The sequence below is a fragment of the Thecamonas trahens genome (assembly GCF_000142905.1).
Source record: "Thecamonas trahens ATCC 50062 unplaced genomic scaffold supercont1.43, whole genome shotgun sequence".
Classification (NCBI taxonomy): Eukaryota; order Apusomonadida; family Apusomonadidae; genus Thecamonas; species Thecamonas trahens.
The window spans coordinates 309132-324729 of NW_013657637.1; the positions used below are offsets into that span (position 1 = coordinate 309132).

At 64.3% G+C, this 15598-nt stretch overlaps 5 protein-coding genes across 5 annotated transcripts; 3 read left to right on the plus strand and 2 right to left on the minus strand.

The window, feature by feature from the left end:
• Positions 1 to 3: 3 nt before the first annotated feature.
• AMSG_08705 (acetyl-CoA carboxylase) lies at positions 4 to 6826 on the minus strand (the record flags this gene model as incomplete). Its single annotated transcript, XM_013899666.1, has 3 exons — positions 4 to 4207; positions 4242 to 5384; positions 5411 to 6826. The coding sequence occupies 3 exons, from the start codon at positions 6824 to 6826 to the stop codon at positions 41 to 43; spliced, it is 6726 nt and encodes a 2241-aa protein (XP_013755120.1). The 3' UTR covers positions 4 to 40.
• A 1296-nt stretch (positions 6827 to 8122) lies between these two features.
• On the plus strand, positions 8123 to 9720 carry AMSG_08706 (uncharacterized protein; the record flags this gene model as incomplete). Its single annotated transcript, XM_013899667.1, has 2 exons — positions 8123 to 8745; positions 8836 to 9720. Exons 1-2 carry the CDS (start codon positions 8167 to 8169, stop codon positions 9718 to 9720), a joined length of 1464 nt encoding a protein of 487 aa, XP_013755121.1. The 5' UTR covers positions 8123 to 8166.
• A 306-nt stretch (positions 9721 to 10026) lies between these two features.
• Positions 10027 to 11324, plus strand: AMSG_08707 (uncharacterized protein; the record flags this gene model as incomplete). Its single annotated transcript, XM_013899668.1, has 2 exons — positions 10027 to 10673; positions 10721 to 11324. 2 exons carry the CDS (start codon positions 10027 to 10029, stop codon positions 11322 to 11324), a joined length of 1251 nt encoding a protein of 416 aa, XP_013755122.1.
• Positions 11325 to 11447: 123 nt separating this feature from the next.
• On the plus strand, positions 11448 to 13539 carry AMSG_12194 (uncharacterized protein; the record flags this gene model as incomplete). The annotated part of the gene is made up of 3 exons (XM_013899682.1): positions 11448 to 12364; positions 12485 to 12540; positions 12773 to 13539. 3 exons carry the CDS (start codon positions 11448 to 11450, stop codon positions 13537 to 13539), a joined length of 1740 nt encoding a protein of 579 aa, XP_013755136.1.
• On the minus strand, positions 13503 to 14221 carry AMSG_08710 (uncharacterized protein; the record flags this gene model as incomplete). The annotated part of the gene is made up of 1 exon (XM_013899669.1): positions 13503 to 14221. A coding segment is annotated over one exon (657 nt), but the record flags the coding sequence as incomplete, so codon positions are not given.
• Between the last annotated feature and the right edge of the window lie 1377 nt (positions 14222 to 15598).

The following is a 15598-nucleotide window of genomic DNA, read 5'->3' on the forward strand; positions in this document are numbered from 1 at the left end:
GGCGAGATGCATGTTAGGCTTTATCTCGCAATTGGCAGACTCAGTTAAGCTCGGCCATGACAGCGGCACGCTCATCGTCAGAGAGGCCAGCGAGGAGCGTGCGGAGCTTGCCGGCGAGGCCGCGGGCGACGGCGAGGTCGGCAGTGGAGACGCGGGCGTCGAGGTCAGCGCGGTGGATGGCGACGTATTCGGCGACGGCGCGGTCGTTGTCGAGGTCGACACCGGCGGCTGCGATCCAGGCATGGAGCATGTCAACGGCGGCGGCATACGAGGTGGCGGCGTTGCCGGCGACGAGCTTGCGGGCGAGGCCGTGGAGGCCGACACGGCGCGACATGCGCCAGTAGAAGAAGCGGCGGGCGTTGCGCCACGGGACGACCGACTTGACAACGCCCTTGGCGAGCATGCGGCCGGGCGTGTCGTGGAGGTCGGCAAACTGGACCGCGACCTGGCGGTAGTACGGCATGAGGTCGTCCTGGCGGGCGGTGAGGGCGGCGGCGGCGGCAGTGGCGGCGTCCGAGCCGGCGTCGGCGGCGGCGAGCTCCTCGGCGAGGCGCTTGCACTCGTCGTCGAGACGGAGCATGGTGGCGCGCAGGTGGCGCTCCTTGTACTTGATCTCGACGGCACCGGCGGGCTCGAGGATGCCACCGCGGGCCGACTCACTCGCGTACATCTCGATCATGTCGGCGTTGATGGTGGTGTCGAGGACGACCCATGCACCGCCGCGGAGCTCGCCGTTGGGCGGGATGTAGATGGAGATGGGCTGCTTGTACTTGCGGAGGGCGTCGACAATGTGCGAACCAAACTTGAGGACCTCGTTGAACATGTCGCGCATGCCTCCCGAGAAGCCGCGCCAGTTGGCAAAGATGAACAGCGGGAGCTGCTCGCCAAAGTTAAAGTCGTTGATGGCCTGGGCCGTCTTGGACGCCGAGTTGGGGTACCACACCTGGCCGGCCTCCGGGTACACCATCTCCTGCGAGGTCTTGTCTCCGGGGTCGGCCGGCGCCACGGTGGTCACCGAACGGGTCTCGACGGCGATGACACCGACGGGCATGCCGCCGAGCCGCGCGCGGCCAGTCACCACCGTCCGGGCCCACCCAGCGAGCGTCTCGACAAACGAGTCGCGGTCAAAGAAGCCCGAGACCCAGCCGTCGGCGGCCGAGGCGCCGGCGAGCATCGCGCGCGGGTCGGCCGCGCCCGACGGCGGCAGCGTGTACGCAATGTCACGGTCCCAGCCGTCGACCGGCGACGGGAGGCACGGCAGCGGGCCGTCACGGACGGCCGGCACGTACGAGATCCACTTGACAATGTCGCGAACGCCGTCGAGGTTGTTCTCGCAGACTAGGTGCGAGACGCCGTTGGCGTGCATGATCTTGATGCCACCAAGCTGGTTGTTGGAGGTGTAGACCTGCGAGCCGAGGAGCTTGTTGAGCGCACCGGCGCCGGTGAGGAGAATGGGCGGGGACTTGTGCTGCACAATGCGCTGCCCAAGGCGGACCAGGTACGCGCCGATGCCGACCGAGCGGCCCGAGACGAGCGAAATGGTAAAGACGTCTTCGTAGGCGAGCGATGTCTCACCGGCAATCATGCCCGAGGCACGGAGGTTCTCGACGCCGATGCCATCGGCGGTTCCGATGATGTCGACAATGCGCGCCACGCGCGTGCCATCCGGCCCGTCGACCTCCTCCCAGTGAACCACATCGTTGCCGAGCTCAGCGGCGTCGTCGAGCTCGAGATAGAGGTACTCGGCGCCGCGCTCCGGCGCGGTCGAGTCGAGCCACGCAACCTTGAACTTGGCACGGAGCTCCTCGGCCATGCCGATGCGGGCACCCGAGTTGGCAGAGAGGTAGACGCGCGGAACGCCGAGCGAGCGGGCCATGGCCGAGGCCTGGAAGAAGAGCTCGTCTTCGGCCGGGCCAAACGAGCCCTGCAGGCAAGTGATGTCGTTGCCGACCACAACCACAACCCGGCCAGCCGGACACTCGGGCGTGTACCACACACACTTCCACGCCACCATGCCGATGCGTGGCGGCGGGGCCGAGGCGTCAAAGGCGTTCGGCCAGGCAGCAAGCTTGCCATCGGCGCCGAGGCGGTACTCGGTGGCCTCGCAGCAGACGGCCGGGATGGTCGGCGGCGCCTCGCCGGCCTCGACGACAGCGGTGACGTGGCGGCCCCAGACTTGGCGGACGGCCTGGTCCATGACCTCGGGGAAGTCGTAGATGTAGACGGTGTCCAGGTTCTGAGCGCGGCGGCGGGCGGCCTGCTCCGGGTTGGGCAGCGCGTACGGGGTCGAGATGGGGAGCCCGTTCCACGGCGCGGGCTCGGCGAGCGCGCCCGGCTGCGAAATGGCGGTAAAGATGGGCGTGCCGTTGGGCGCATCGCCGAGCGTCTCGACGTAGACGTGGTAGCGGACGACAAAGCCCGAGCGCGACTTGATCTGGATGCGGACCGGGACAAAGGCGTCCGGGTCAGGCGAGCCGGCAAACTGGAGGTTGAGCTTCAGCTCAGTCTCCATGACACGGAGCTGGAACATGCGGCGGCCGTGGGCCTGGACAAAGCGGGCGCCAATGGCGCGAACCTCGTCGAGCGAGATGACCATGTTGGGGAGGAGGTTGATGAAGATGTGGTTAGAATCGGCCGAAGCGAGGTTCGGGTGCGTCACGTTGATCATCTGGATGGCGTCGAGGGCATCGACAAGGATGCGCTCGCCCTCGGTTGCCAGCAGGTCGACGGTGGCGGCAGCGGTGAACGACTCGGGATCGCGAACAATCGACCGGACAAAGATGCGCTCGGCAGTGCCAGCCGGAGCGCCCTTGGCATGCGCGGCGTAGACATGCAGGTGCGAGTGGCCAGTGGGAACGGCGCGGATGTTGTAGTTGGAGAGGCGGCCGATGTCGAGCTGGAATGCCAGCGGCGGCTCGATGTACCGGTGGATGCCGTCCTCGGCGTACTCGAGGTGGCCGCGGTAGGTGAAGAAGACCGGGTACGAGCCCTCGACCACGAGGCCGAGGGTGATGCGGCGAACGCAGAGCTCGCGGAGCGTGGCCGAGCGGGCTGCGTCCTGAAGGAAGGTGCCAAAGGCGGCGGCGGCAGCCTCGGCCTGGCCGGGGGCGAGCGGGCCCTCAACCGCCACGATAAAGTTGATGATGTTGACAAACGAGAGCGGCGAGGAGGCCGGGAAGCCGAGGGTGTGGGCCGGCGGGGTGTATGCGGCAAGGAGGGCATCTGCCGAGGCGTAGAGCGCGTCCATTCCACCGTTGACGGCGTACATGACGCCGTAGCGGTGCTCACCCGAGTTGCCCGACGGCGACGGCAGCGGCAGCGACGCCATCTCCGAGATGGCGGTCATACTAGGTGACGAGTGGAAGCCGGCGACCGAGGTCCGGGTCGCGAGGTGGCCCGAGCTCGAGGTGGCCGACACTGACGCAGCGTCCATCGACGACGCCGATGAGTTGCGGCTCGACGGGGTCATCGGGCGCGACTTGCGGACCGGAAGGTTAAAGTGGAAGGCGACGGCGGCGACGAGGCTCTCGACGCCCTCGGGCACGACCGGCACAAACTCGAGGACGTCGTACGCGCGGTAGGTGCGGATGATGTAGGCCTTGAGCGCGAGGTCGGCAAAGGCGGTGGCAGGGTCGGTGAAGAACGGCACCAGAACGTCCGAGAGCGACGAGGGGCGGTCGACGAGGCGAGTGAGCAGGCCGTGGTGCTCGTCGGGCGAGGCGCCGGCGACCGAGGCGAGAAGCTCGCCCATGGCAGCCTTGCGTTCGGCAAACGACGGGAGGTTGGCGTGGATGAGGAGGACGCGGGAGGCGAGAGCGAGGCGGGCGTGGCCCTTGCCGGTGAACGAGGCGAGTGCCTCGAGCTGGGACTGGTAGTCCTCGACGCACCCGATCTGGGCACGAGCCGACGGCGAGGTGGCGCCGCGGATCGAGACGTACGCGCGCGGCTTGACCGGGAGGTCGCAGTCGCGGAGCTCGGCGACGCAGGCAAGGAGCGCGCCGAGGACGGCGTTCTTGTTCTCGAGGCCCGAGTGCGAGCGGGCGAGGCCGACGACACGATCGACATCGTCCTTGTTCTCGTCGCGAAGGTCCCAGAGCACCTCTTCGCGGCGGGTGTTGCTCTGGCCGTACTGCGTCTCGACCGAGATGTACTGGTCCATGAGCGCCTTGACGCGCGAGACGGCGTAGGCCGAGGCACCGGAAGCGTGCTCGGTGAGGAGGGCGCGGAGGACGGCGACGTACGGGCAATGCCCTCGAGCGCTTCGGGGCGAGGCCGGCCTCGGTAGCGTCGATGGCGGCAAGGAGCTCGTTGGCCGGGAAGGCCGGGGCCGGGTTGCCGGCGGCGTCGGCGGCGTCGGCAGCGGCCTCAAACGAGTCGAGGAGCGCGGTGAGCGAGGCAAAGAGGGTGTCGGGCAGGCGCGACTCGATCGAGGCGAGGAGCTCAGAGACCTGGCAGAGAGCGAGCTTGGGGTCGCCGAGGGCCTTGACAAAGAGGGCGACGGCATCGGAGAGATTGCTCGGCGAGTAGCCGTCAAAGGCGGCGGCGATGACCTCGGCGGCGAGCTCGAGCTCCTTGTGCGGCTTGGTGGGGAGCGGGCGCGGCGGGCCAAAGGCCGGCGGGGCGCCATCGTAGGGCGAGGCGCGCTCGACGGCGGACACGTCGTCGAGGTCAAGCGTGGCAATGACCATGCCCGGGGCGAGGATGGAGCCCTCTGACTTGGAGAAGGAGATGACGCCTGCGGCTGGAGCAGCCATGGGCATGATCATCTTCATGACTTCGACGTGGGCGATGGGCTCGCCGACGGCGACGTGCGAGTTGTCGTCGACGAGGAACTTGACAATCTTGCCTGGGGTGAGCGAGCGGATGAGCGAGGGGTCAAACTCGTCCGAGAAGACGCAGGTGCGGCCGTTGACGACAATGCGCAGGCCGGAAGCCTCCTCGCGGGCGTACAGGGTGTGGGTCTTGCCGTCCATGTGGACGAGGAAGGTGCCGTCAACCAGCTCGACGAGCTCGGCGGAGGCGGTGGCGCCGTTGAGGGTGAGGGCGTACGAGGACTTTGCGGTGTGAACGGCCGAGAGCTCGTACTTGACCGAGTTGAAGATGAGCGTGACGGCGTAGTTGTTGTCGAGGAGCGAGAGAGGCGGGATCTGTCCGCGGGCGAGGGCAGCCTCAAACTCGTTGGCGCGCTTGGTGGCGGCGGCGTGAACGCGGGCGAGTGCGCCGCAGAAGACCTCGTCAAGATTGACGGTCCGGTGGAGGAGGCCCGAGCGGATGCGAGCGTCGAGCCAAGCAGTGGAAAACGTGTTGTCGACAAACTCGGGAGTCTCGAGGACGTTGGCGAGGTACTCGACTGGGGTGCGGATCTCGCCGCGGATGACAACGTTCTGCAGGGCGCGGACGAGGGCGCGACGGGCGTCCTCGCGGGTGGGCCCGAGGCGAAGAGATGGCCAAACTGCGAGTCCGAGTACTCGTGGAGCGAGGAGCCGGCCGAAACTGAAAAGTAGCCCCAGACGTTGGTGGTGGAGGCAAACGATAGGTCGGTGATGAGTCCCGAGGTCGGCTTGAAGCCCTCCTCGGCGTTCTCCGCAGTGATACGGGCAGCAATGACGGCACACGACGGCTCAGGGCGGGCGGAGAGGTCAAACGGCGCTGTCTCGTTCGGGTCGAGGCCGTAGAAGACGCGGATTTCCGGAATGGCAAAGAGCGGAATGCCCATGGCGACCTGGAGCTGCGAGGCCGGGATGGAGACGCCGGTGATCATTTCGGTGACCGGGTGCTCGACCTGGAGGCGCGGATTGAGCTCAAGGAAAAAGTGGGCGTCGTCAAAGTAGAGATACTCAACGGTACCGGCCGAGACGTAGTTGACCTGCTTGGCGAGGCGGACGGCAGCGGCCTCCATAGCAATCTGCTGGTCGACGGTGGCGACGGTGACCGGGCCCTCCTCGAGCACCTTCTGGTGACGGCGCTGCATGGAGCAGTCGCGACCAAAGAGCGACATGGCGTTGCCGTGCATGTCGCAGAGCAGCTGAACCTCGAGGTGGCGGGCGGACGGCGCGAGCTTCATGATGAAGATGGGCGAGCCGGGAACCTCGGCGGCGACCTGGCGGAAGGCGTCGACGACGGTGTCAGCCGACTGGACCATGCGGATGCCCTTGCCGCCGCCACCCTCGGAAGCCTTGATCATGACCGGATAGCCGATGCGTTCGGCAGCATCCGACGCGTCGGCGGCCGAGGTGACGCAGGCCTTGGCCAGCAGGTCCGCAGGCACGGTGGTGGCACCGGCCGAGTCCTCGGGCAGCTGCAGCGAGTCGCCGGACCAGGGAAGGCACGGGACGTCGACAGACTGGGCGACAATTGTCGAAGCAATCTTGTCACCGAGAGCGCGCATGGCGTCACCGGACGGGCCGATAAAGACAATGCCGGCTGCGTCAAGGGCGTCGGGCAGCTTGGGGTTTTCCGAGGCGTGGCCCCAGCCGGCAAAGACGGCGTCGACGCCAGCCTTGATGGCGACGTCAACGATCTGGTCGACATTGGCATAGTTGTTGTTGTTCGTCCCGCCAGGCACCTCGATGGCCTCCTCAGCCATGCGGATGTACGCGGCGTTGGCAGCAAGGTCCTCGGGCGTCACCATAACCACAAACTGGATGGCTGACTCGGATCCAAAGGTGGTGTACGCCCAGTCACGGACCGACCGGATGGTCTTGACAGCGGCAATGCCGTTGTTGGCCACCAGACACTTGCGAATAACGCGCGAGCCTCCCTTGGCCTTGACATACGACTCAACATCGGGATACGTGCCTAGAGCAGGCCCACGGACCGAGGCCATCTTGACAAGGGTGTCTTCAATCCTTCAAATTCCGTAAACCGCCACGTGAGCAAAGCCAGGTGGGCTATGGGCCAAGAGAGGGGGGATGGAGGAGCAGTGCGCGGAAGAGGGTTTTTGTGTGTGTACGTGTATGTGCGTATGTTTGTGTGGGGGAGGGGGAGGAGGGAGGGAGGAGGGAGGGAGATAGTGGGTGTACGTACTGTGTTAGAAGAGGGGTGGCTGAACAGCAACGGGAGCAGCTGTTGGTGAGGTGGCAGCCGAGGTGGCGGAGGTGTCGGCAATTCGGAATTTGTTACTGCTGCCTGCCTGTTGCGTTTGGAGTGGAGGTGGAGACGGGAGGGGGGGAAGGGGGGGGAAGGATGATGGAGGGCCCCTTAGCCGCCCCATCCTCCCGCCCGCCATCCATTCCCTCCCCTCCCTCCTCTTCTATCTATCTCTCAATGCATCTCTCTCCTCATCCGGCCCCGTGGGGGTGGGGGCGGGGGGGGGGGAGAGGGAGGGGGCACGTGCCATTATGGCTAACGTGTGTCGGTTGCGGCCACGTCGGTGTTGGCAGACTTCATGAAGATGTAGCAAAAAGATGACCGGATGAATGGATTGGGTGGTGGTGGGAGTGGAGGGATTGTAACGGAGAGGGGAGGGAGGGGTAGTGAGGGCGAGAGGGCACACGTCTCGGGAAGGGGGGAGGAGAGAGAAGACGAAACAGTCGCCACCGTTACTGCTATGGATGTAGAGCAAAAGGTGAATGATACTCTGAATGCGCTCATGACGGCGGTGATGTGTTCTGTGTGGTACGTGCTAGGGGAGGGGATCATGAGGTTGAGTGGAAGGGCACACATGTGGAGAGGGAGAAGGGTAGGTGGAGGGGGAGGTGGGCGGGTTACTCATGGTTGGAAATGGCATGGAGATGCAGCCGTGACACGCCGATGAATCCAGTGTACACTCCTTGCTTTCACATCTTCTGCAAAGAGTGTCTTGCAAAGTGCGTATCCAAATACTGCCCAAACTGCCGGGAGGAGTTCAATCGGCGCCAAGTCATCGTAGCCCGCGCTGCCGCAGAAATGGCGCCGCCGATCAAGGCGGTAGCAGAGTATTTGGAAGCAAAAGACGGTACAAAGCGCAAGGCGGAGTTGGCGGCATATACTGCTAAGCTAGAGAACGATTGGAGGGAGTGTGCGGAGACAAAGGCACGGAAGCAGAAGCAGAAGCGGAAGCAGAAGCGGACACCGAACAGGCAAGCACAGGCGGGTCGCGCCCGTAGCCAGGTGAACGAGGGCCAGGGGCCTCAGCTCGCTGATCACGGAAGCCAAGGCCAGGCTGGTTCCGAGCTGATCGAGGCGATGGTGGCGGCGCCGTCACCAGGCACTGCTACTGAGGCTGTGCAGCCCCAGGTGAACGAGGGCCAGGGGCCTCAGCTCGCTGATCACGGAAGCCAAGGCCAGGCTGTTCCTGAGCTGATCGAGGCGACGGTGGCGGCGCCGTCACCAGGCACTGCTACTGAGGCTGTGCAGCCGCAGGTGAACGAGGGCCAGGGGCCTCAGCTCGCTGATCACGGAAGCCAAGGCCAGGCTGGTTCCGAGCTGATCGAGGCGATGGTGGCGGCGCCGTCACCAGGCACTGCTACTGAGGCTGTGCAGCCCCAGGTGAACGAGGGCCAGGGGCCTCAGCTCGCTGATCACGGAAGCCAAGGCCAGGCTGTTCCTGAGCTGATCGAGGCGACGGTGGCGGCGCCGTCACCAGGCACTGCTACTGAGGCTGTGCAGCCCAATACCGAGACCGCGGCCACAACCGCAGAAAGCGTCCAGGCCAAGGTCGCCACGGAAGCCTTTACTCGCGAGGTAGCTCGCGTAGGTAGTGGCCTCACTGTCAAGCACCTACGCGATTCGGTGTCGAAGCTCGAGTCAGAGGGCGAGAGCAAGGTAAGGACCAAGCGCAAGCGCAGCACTAGCCCGCCACCCAGCAGTGGGTACGGGCGTGAAAGCGGTCGCGGTCGCGGGCGCAGCGGGCAGCATGATCGACCTCGCAAGAAGCGGAGCAAGCTGATGGCAAACGGCTCAGGCAGTAGAGGAGCAGGTGGGCCATCATCTACAGTGGCGTCGTCGTCGGTGACTACGCCACCGGCACTGGAGGCTAAGGAGAGAGCACACCTGGAGGCAGCCCTGGAACACGAGGCGGCGCAACAGGCGCGGCTCGGTGTCGCCGGGACCGAGGTGTACGTGCGGCAGTCTAGACGGCCTCGGGTTCTAATGCACGATCGTAGCGTTGGCGAGGACATCAAGGATATCATCAATTCCGTGGTTAAGAATCGCTGTCCTAGCGTCGAGATTGCGAGGAAGTTCTCGTCCCACGTCACTCATCTCATTGTGACAGCTGAGGAGGTGAACGGCTCTTTGGTTGTCGACAAAGTGAGTGTCGAGTATCTGCTCGCTGTTGCGGCCGGAATCTGGATTGTGGCCTCGGGCTGGATCTTTGACTCTGCCACCAAACGGTCATGGCAGAGCGAGCTCGCATACGAAGTCAAAGGTCACCGAGACGCGCCATCTTCAGAAGCGCCGTGCAATGCGCGGCTGATGCAGACCCGATTGCGGACCGGAATCCTCAACCAGGTCCGGGTCCGGGTTCAGCTCCGGAGCCAAAAGGGCAAGAGGAGCAAGTGGACTCGCCAAAAGCTTCGAGACCTGATCCACTTTGGGCGTGGCGTGCTCCGGCACTCGAAGAGCGCCCGCAGCACCGGCCCTGAGGTGTTGGTCATCAGCGACGAGACCAGCAAGAGCGAGATCGGTGTTGTCGAGAATCGGCTTATCCTGTGGCTCTCGGAGTTTTTGGAGGCCATCGCTCAGTTTGACACCGCCCTCTTTGAACCTTACCGCATCGACAAGGATATCGACGAGTAGCCGATTGCAGCGTGACGGGTGCGTTGTGGTGCGCCTGAGTGTGAGCAACAAATTCTCGGGTGTCGTAGACGTCGCCACGTGCCGTCATTCCATGCGGCCGCCGCGCGCCACCTTATCCGCGACGCAAGGCTGCGATTTCCACATGTCGCATGACAACTACGGCTGTCAGGGTGATGGTGTGGACGAGATTTTGCTCCGCCCGCCGTGGTTTGCCACCCGACTCGAGCCGCAAGCAGGCAGGCGACAAGTAGAGGGCTTGGAGTGACGCGAGGGCAGAAAGCGTGGGACAGTGACAACGAGGAGCACATGAGCTGTGTGGGAGGCGACCTTATCAAGGTCAATGTTGGCGGCAAGGTGTTTGTGACGTCGGGAAGCCGACTGGCGAGCGTCTCGCCGTTCTTTGCGTCTCTGCTGTCCGGCCGGTTGCCGGCGGCGACTGACGACGACGGGGCGTACGTGGTGGACCGGTCACCAGCTCCGTTTGGTGTGCTGCTGGACGTGCTACGGAAGGGGCGGGCGACGCTCCCACAAGATCTAGTGGTACAGGATGTGCTCGACGAGGCCTGCTTCTACAGCATGGACATGCCGCTCGACGATGGGGTGCTGATGGCGGCGAGCGGCGCAGGGTGGAGTGAAGGCCAGCGGGTGAGTGTTCCGGTGGCCAATCCGGCTGATCTTGGCGGCAAGATACAGTCGGATGGCTTTTACGTGCTCATGCCGGACGAAGGCGAGCCTTTTGCCTACTTTATGCAGACATGCCCGTACGGGCGGACCAATGTGATCGCGCCCAAGACGAGAGATGACGATCTCACCACGCTCATCGGGAGCCCGCGGACGCTCGTCCTCGCACCGACCATCCGATTCACTCACCACTCGGCAGGCTCTATGTTTCTTGTCGATGAGCACGAGCTGACAGTGCAGGACTTTGGGGTCGAGACCAACTGGGTGACGCGGTACACGGTTTTCCACGGTGTGGTCCTCCCAACACGCTCGTCGGCAGTGATTTTACCATGCGGTTCTTTCCGTCGATACCGCCGCTCGCTGGCCACGTCTATCACGTCCAGCGGATGGCGCTGCAGCACACACAAGGCTCCAACATTGTCATGCTCCAGTTCACGCCCGACGGCGACGGCGACGAGCAAGCACCTCTGGCTGCAGGGGGCGGCGATGGGCCTAGCGAGAGCGCTGCCACACCCGGCCCGGCCTGGGCCCGTGGCTCGGTGACCTTTACCGAGTGCAAGCACACCATCCGGGCTATGCGGTTCACAACTGCGCGATACGTGCTGCGGCGGGTTCAGACGCATGTCACCCATGATCTCCGCGGCCGGCTGTACAACACGGTGGCGATCGACGAGAATGGTGACGTTGCAGCGCCTCTGTACGTGCCCAACGGCGACGAGCAGACGCTTCTTGAGCAGGACGAGAGCAAACATGCACCTGTCGGGCACGCCGAGGGCGACGGCCTTCTCTGGCACGTGGTTATCGACCATGACCGGTTCCGTAACTCGCGGCTCCTCTCCCTTGGCGAGATGCTTGTGGAGGAGATACTGGGCTCACAGGCTGTGTACATGGCCGCCGATTTGCGTGCCGAGTTTGCAGCGTAGAAGGACATCAAAGGAAGTGTGGTCGCTGGGTCGCGCTCTGGCAGGGGAGCGGTCGCGCTCTGTCGGGGGCGACTGCGAGTGCCGCACTTGACTTGCCACCGCCGAAGCAGAGACAGAGGCAGCATGCAGGCGTTCCAGGAGGCTATGCAGATGGACTCGTGGTCGAGGAACTGGTCTTCGGCGTATGGGTCCGACGAGGAGGACGAGGCGGTGGAGGCGGCGACCGAGGAGGCTCTGGCGGCGCTGTACAGCGAACTGGAGACAGTCGCCGAGCCGGCGGGACGGGCAGAACTTCTAGCTGCACATTACGGGCTGGCAGTGAGCATGGTGGGTGAAGCAGCGGCTCTCCCGTCGGCAGAGGTGGTGGTTGTCGGTCGCGGCGGACTCGGGCTAGCGGCGCTGGCGACGCTGCCGCATACAACGCTGGCGGTGGTGCATGGGGCAAAGTGCGAGGTTGCGATGGAGAGCGCGCTGGAGGCACAAAGCATGCTCACGACCGAGGTGAGCGAGAAGAGCGGGCTGCTGGCGGTTATGGTCGGGCTCGAGGGCGGCGCGGTCGGTGTGATCGTGGCGCGGGCGACCGACGAGGCGCTCCTTGCGCCGCTGGCACACGTTGTTGTCGAGGCGCTTGCACCCAGTCGGCTAGTGGTGCTTGAGACGGTGTCGGAGCGGGCGTATGTGGAGCCGTCGCCTCGCTGGAGAGAGCAGCCGAACGCGGCGGCCGGGCGGGTGTATGCCCTCGAGGCGCCGCCGGCGCTGGCAGGGTCAGACTCGGCGGAGCTCGCGCACCTCACCACCTTTGACGTGCCGAACCTGCTCTCGGGCGCAGCAGCGGCGTTTGCTGATCGGGCGCTCAAGGGACACATCCCGATGGGCGTCTATGTTTCTGTCCATCCAACCCACGCAGTTGAGTCGGACTCGGTGGTGGTCTTTGACGCCGTTCTTGGAGCTGTGGGCATCGCCATCCCCATTCAGTCGCGCCAAGCCGAGATGGCGCACATCCTGAAGTCTGCTGGCCGCGATGAGGGTCGCCAGCATGTGTATGTGTAAATAGGGAGTTCTCTAGGGAGCAGAGAGTGTTCACTGGCCGCGTCGAGGCGGGCGATCGATCTTGCCGACACCACGAGACGAGGACACTTGTCTGCGTCCTGTGCGAGAAGATTCATGAACCGTGGCCAGAAGAAGCCCAAGCGGCGCCGAAAGAAGGCCAAAGTCGGTACGTAGTGGTACTGTGTGTTTGTGTGTGTGCGGTGGCGGCTGGTGGAGGGGTGCGGGTGGAGAGTGAGAAGCGGTCAACAACGGTTCGCGGGAGGCAGAGGCGGTTACGACGCCGGGGGTATGGTGGGCAGCAAGGCATTAGGGTGCCGAGGTGGTGAGGTGGCGAGAGGGCGAGAGGAGGGTAAGAGGTGAGTATGACTGACAGAGAGCACGGTGTGGTGGTCCGGCAGTGTACACTATTCCGCAGCGGACGCCGTTCCAGCAGGTGACCGACGAGGTGAAACGGGCGCGCAAGTTTGGGTACGACGCGCTGGAGCTGTCGGGGTTTGGGCTGGACACGATGCCTGCGGCGATTATTGAGCTCGGTCACAAGCTCAAGGCGCTTGATGCATCGGTGAACATGCTGACGGAGTTGCCGCCCGAGTTGAGCTCGTTTGTGGCGCTCGAGGAACTCAATCTGGTGGGCAACGCCTTGGTCGAGGTGCCCGAGGCGATCATGGCGCTCAAGTCGCTGCGGTGGCTGTATCTCGCCGGCAACAGCATCTCGCGGCTGGACGCGGGACTGTTTACCTGCAATCAGCTGACACGGCTGATGCTGGCCCAGAACGAGCTGACCGAACTCCCTGACGCGATCGGCAAGCTGACGAACCTGCAGCTTCTTGATGTGTCGCAGAACCGGCTGACCACCCTCCCGGCGACGGTGGGAAAGCTCGCATCGCTCCATGAGCTGGACATCTCGCATAATCAGTTGACGACGCTGCCTGTCGACCTCGCGGCTTTGCCGTTCCTCCACCGAGTCGAAGTGTACGGCAACCCGCTCAACCCGCTGTACCTCCCCAAGGAGCTCGGCAAGTTTCTCGAAACAGGTGGCGCCGACAAGAGCCTCGACCTCGATGCCGATGTTGAAATCGGAGTCGAGTTCGCCACCGAGGCTGACAAGACAGCCGGTGGGGGCTCGGGCGAGGGCTCAGGTAGCGGCAGCGGCGGCGACGAGTGAACGCACAAGGAGGCGACAAGCCATCTCAGCTTGCAGGAGGCAGAGGGGAGTCGGTCAAGTCACTCAGCTGAGTGCTACTCGCCAGTTCTTGCGAGGCCTTGTACGAGATCTTGGTAGCCGGCGGAGTGGCTGGGCGGGACACAGTGTCGTCTTTGCCATGCAGTGGAGCCAGCCGGCGGGGCCGGCGCGATCGCGGCGGCGAGCCTGCGGCGCGGCGCTGAGCCTTGACAGAGTCGATAAACGAGCGACGAAACTGCTCGTCATGGCGAAGCTTATGCAGCTTGCCGGCCACATCAACTTGCATCATTGCATGCGCTTCGGCGCGGACAACGGCCAGCTTGGCTACCAGCTCATTGCGCCGGTACAGGCGCGACGAGACAGACGAGGCGTTGGCGCGCGGGCCACCAGCGGCATCGGGAGAAAAGGCCGGACTGGGACGGCTTGACCATCGTGATGCGGTGGCTGAGACCTTGCGGGCCGGTGAAGAGCTTGCGGCGTTTGCCCGCGTCGAGCTCAGCGTTGTCACCGACGGCGTGGCCTTTGTGCGAGAAGCCTTTGCCTCGCCAAGGCGACCAGTCCGCTGGAGTAACAGAGAGTCGAGCGAAGTGAGCTTGTCGTCAAACGCCGACGAAGCATGCTGTAGGGCACGTTGGCGTGGTGGGAGCGCACTCATGCGCGTGTGCGTGCAAGAGGAGTGGTCGCGCCCGCGGACGCGTGGGACTCGGTTCACAAGAACCGAAACCGGGCGGGGCGGAAGGCGGAGACTGGACTGGCGGATCCGGCGCCGATGGTGATCTGCAGTAGCTGGCTTGCTTGCTATACATGTATCATTCATCCCTCTTCCTCGTCACATCCCTCTCATCCTCCCTCTCTCTCTCTCCCCAGCAGTCGCAGCCTCGGCCTCAGCCACAGTCACCGCCTCGGGTCGTCATCCGCTATCGCAACCATGAACGCCGCCGCCTCAACCATCACTCCCATCGCCAGCCATCACCATCCCCCCTCCCCATCACTATCCTCGTCAGCATCAGCATTATCACCAACCTGGTTATCGCCGCCTCGGGCTTGGGCTTCCTCTTCTCGCGCCTCAGCAGCAGCACGGCGCCCATGCCGGCGAGTGGCTGAGCGACGAGCGGCTGGCCGTCACTCGATCACTCGCTGCTCGCCTCGGCCTCGGCCACAGCAGCAGCGCTAGCTGTGGCAGCCATCACACTCATCCCACTCGGGCCATCTACACTCTCTCACCTCCAATCCCTGTGACTCCACCAGCTACTCCCCCTGTATAGCCAGCTGCAGGTCGTGCTGAGCTTGATCGGGCTTGATCTGGCTTGGCTGTGAGTGGTTGAGCGGGCAGGCGAGCGAGCGGCGAGTTGCTGGCCAGTTAGCAGTCGACACGAGACGACGACACGGGCAACCGGACACAAGATCGGGCGGCAGACCAGTGTAGTCTTGTTAACCACCTCATCTTCCATCCCTCCTCCCCGCCTTTTTCCCCTCTCCCTCGCCCTGACCAGCCCACTGGCCTCGTCGGTCCCGCCGCTCCTCTCGCCACCAGCTGGGTTGGTTGACAGGTGGGCTGGGGCAGGATGGGCAAGGCGGGGAGAAGGAGGGGAGGTGGGGGTGGGGGAAGGGACTGAGAGCCATTGCCACTTGTCCACGGGTAGATCATACTATACTCGTGCTCTGCCTATCCTGATCGGGGTTGCGCCGGCGGTGGACGGGTCGGCTCGAGCGGCGATCGGTGGTGAGCAGCAGGCGGCCAGAAGCGATGCTGTTGACGGGATGAGAGTCGGTCGATATGTTTGCACGGGATGTGGGTGTGTGGGGTGGGGGTGTGGTGGTTGTGGGTGGAAATGGTCGGGAGTGGGGGTCGGAGATGGGCCCGGGGAGGGGGGGTCAGCAGCATCGAAACGACACCAGGACAACAACTTGGGCCTCAGGTGGCAGAACTCGGATTCTGGAATACTGCAGCTATGGATTGGATACTGTACATGGGGGAAGTGTGTGTATGTAGTAGAGTAGTAGTGAAATCAGATTGGTCATATCTTGCAATGAGGTTGGG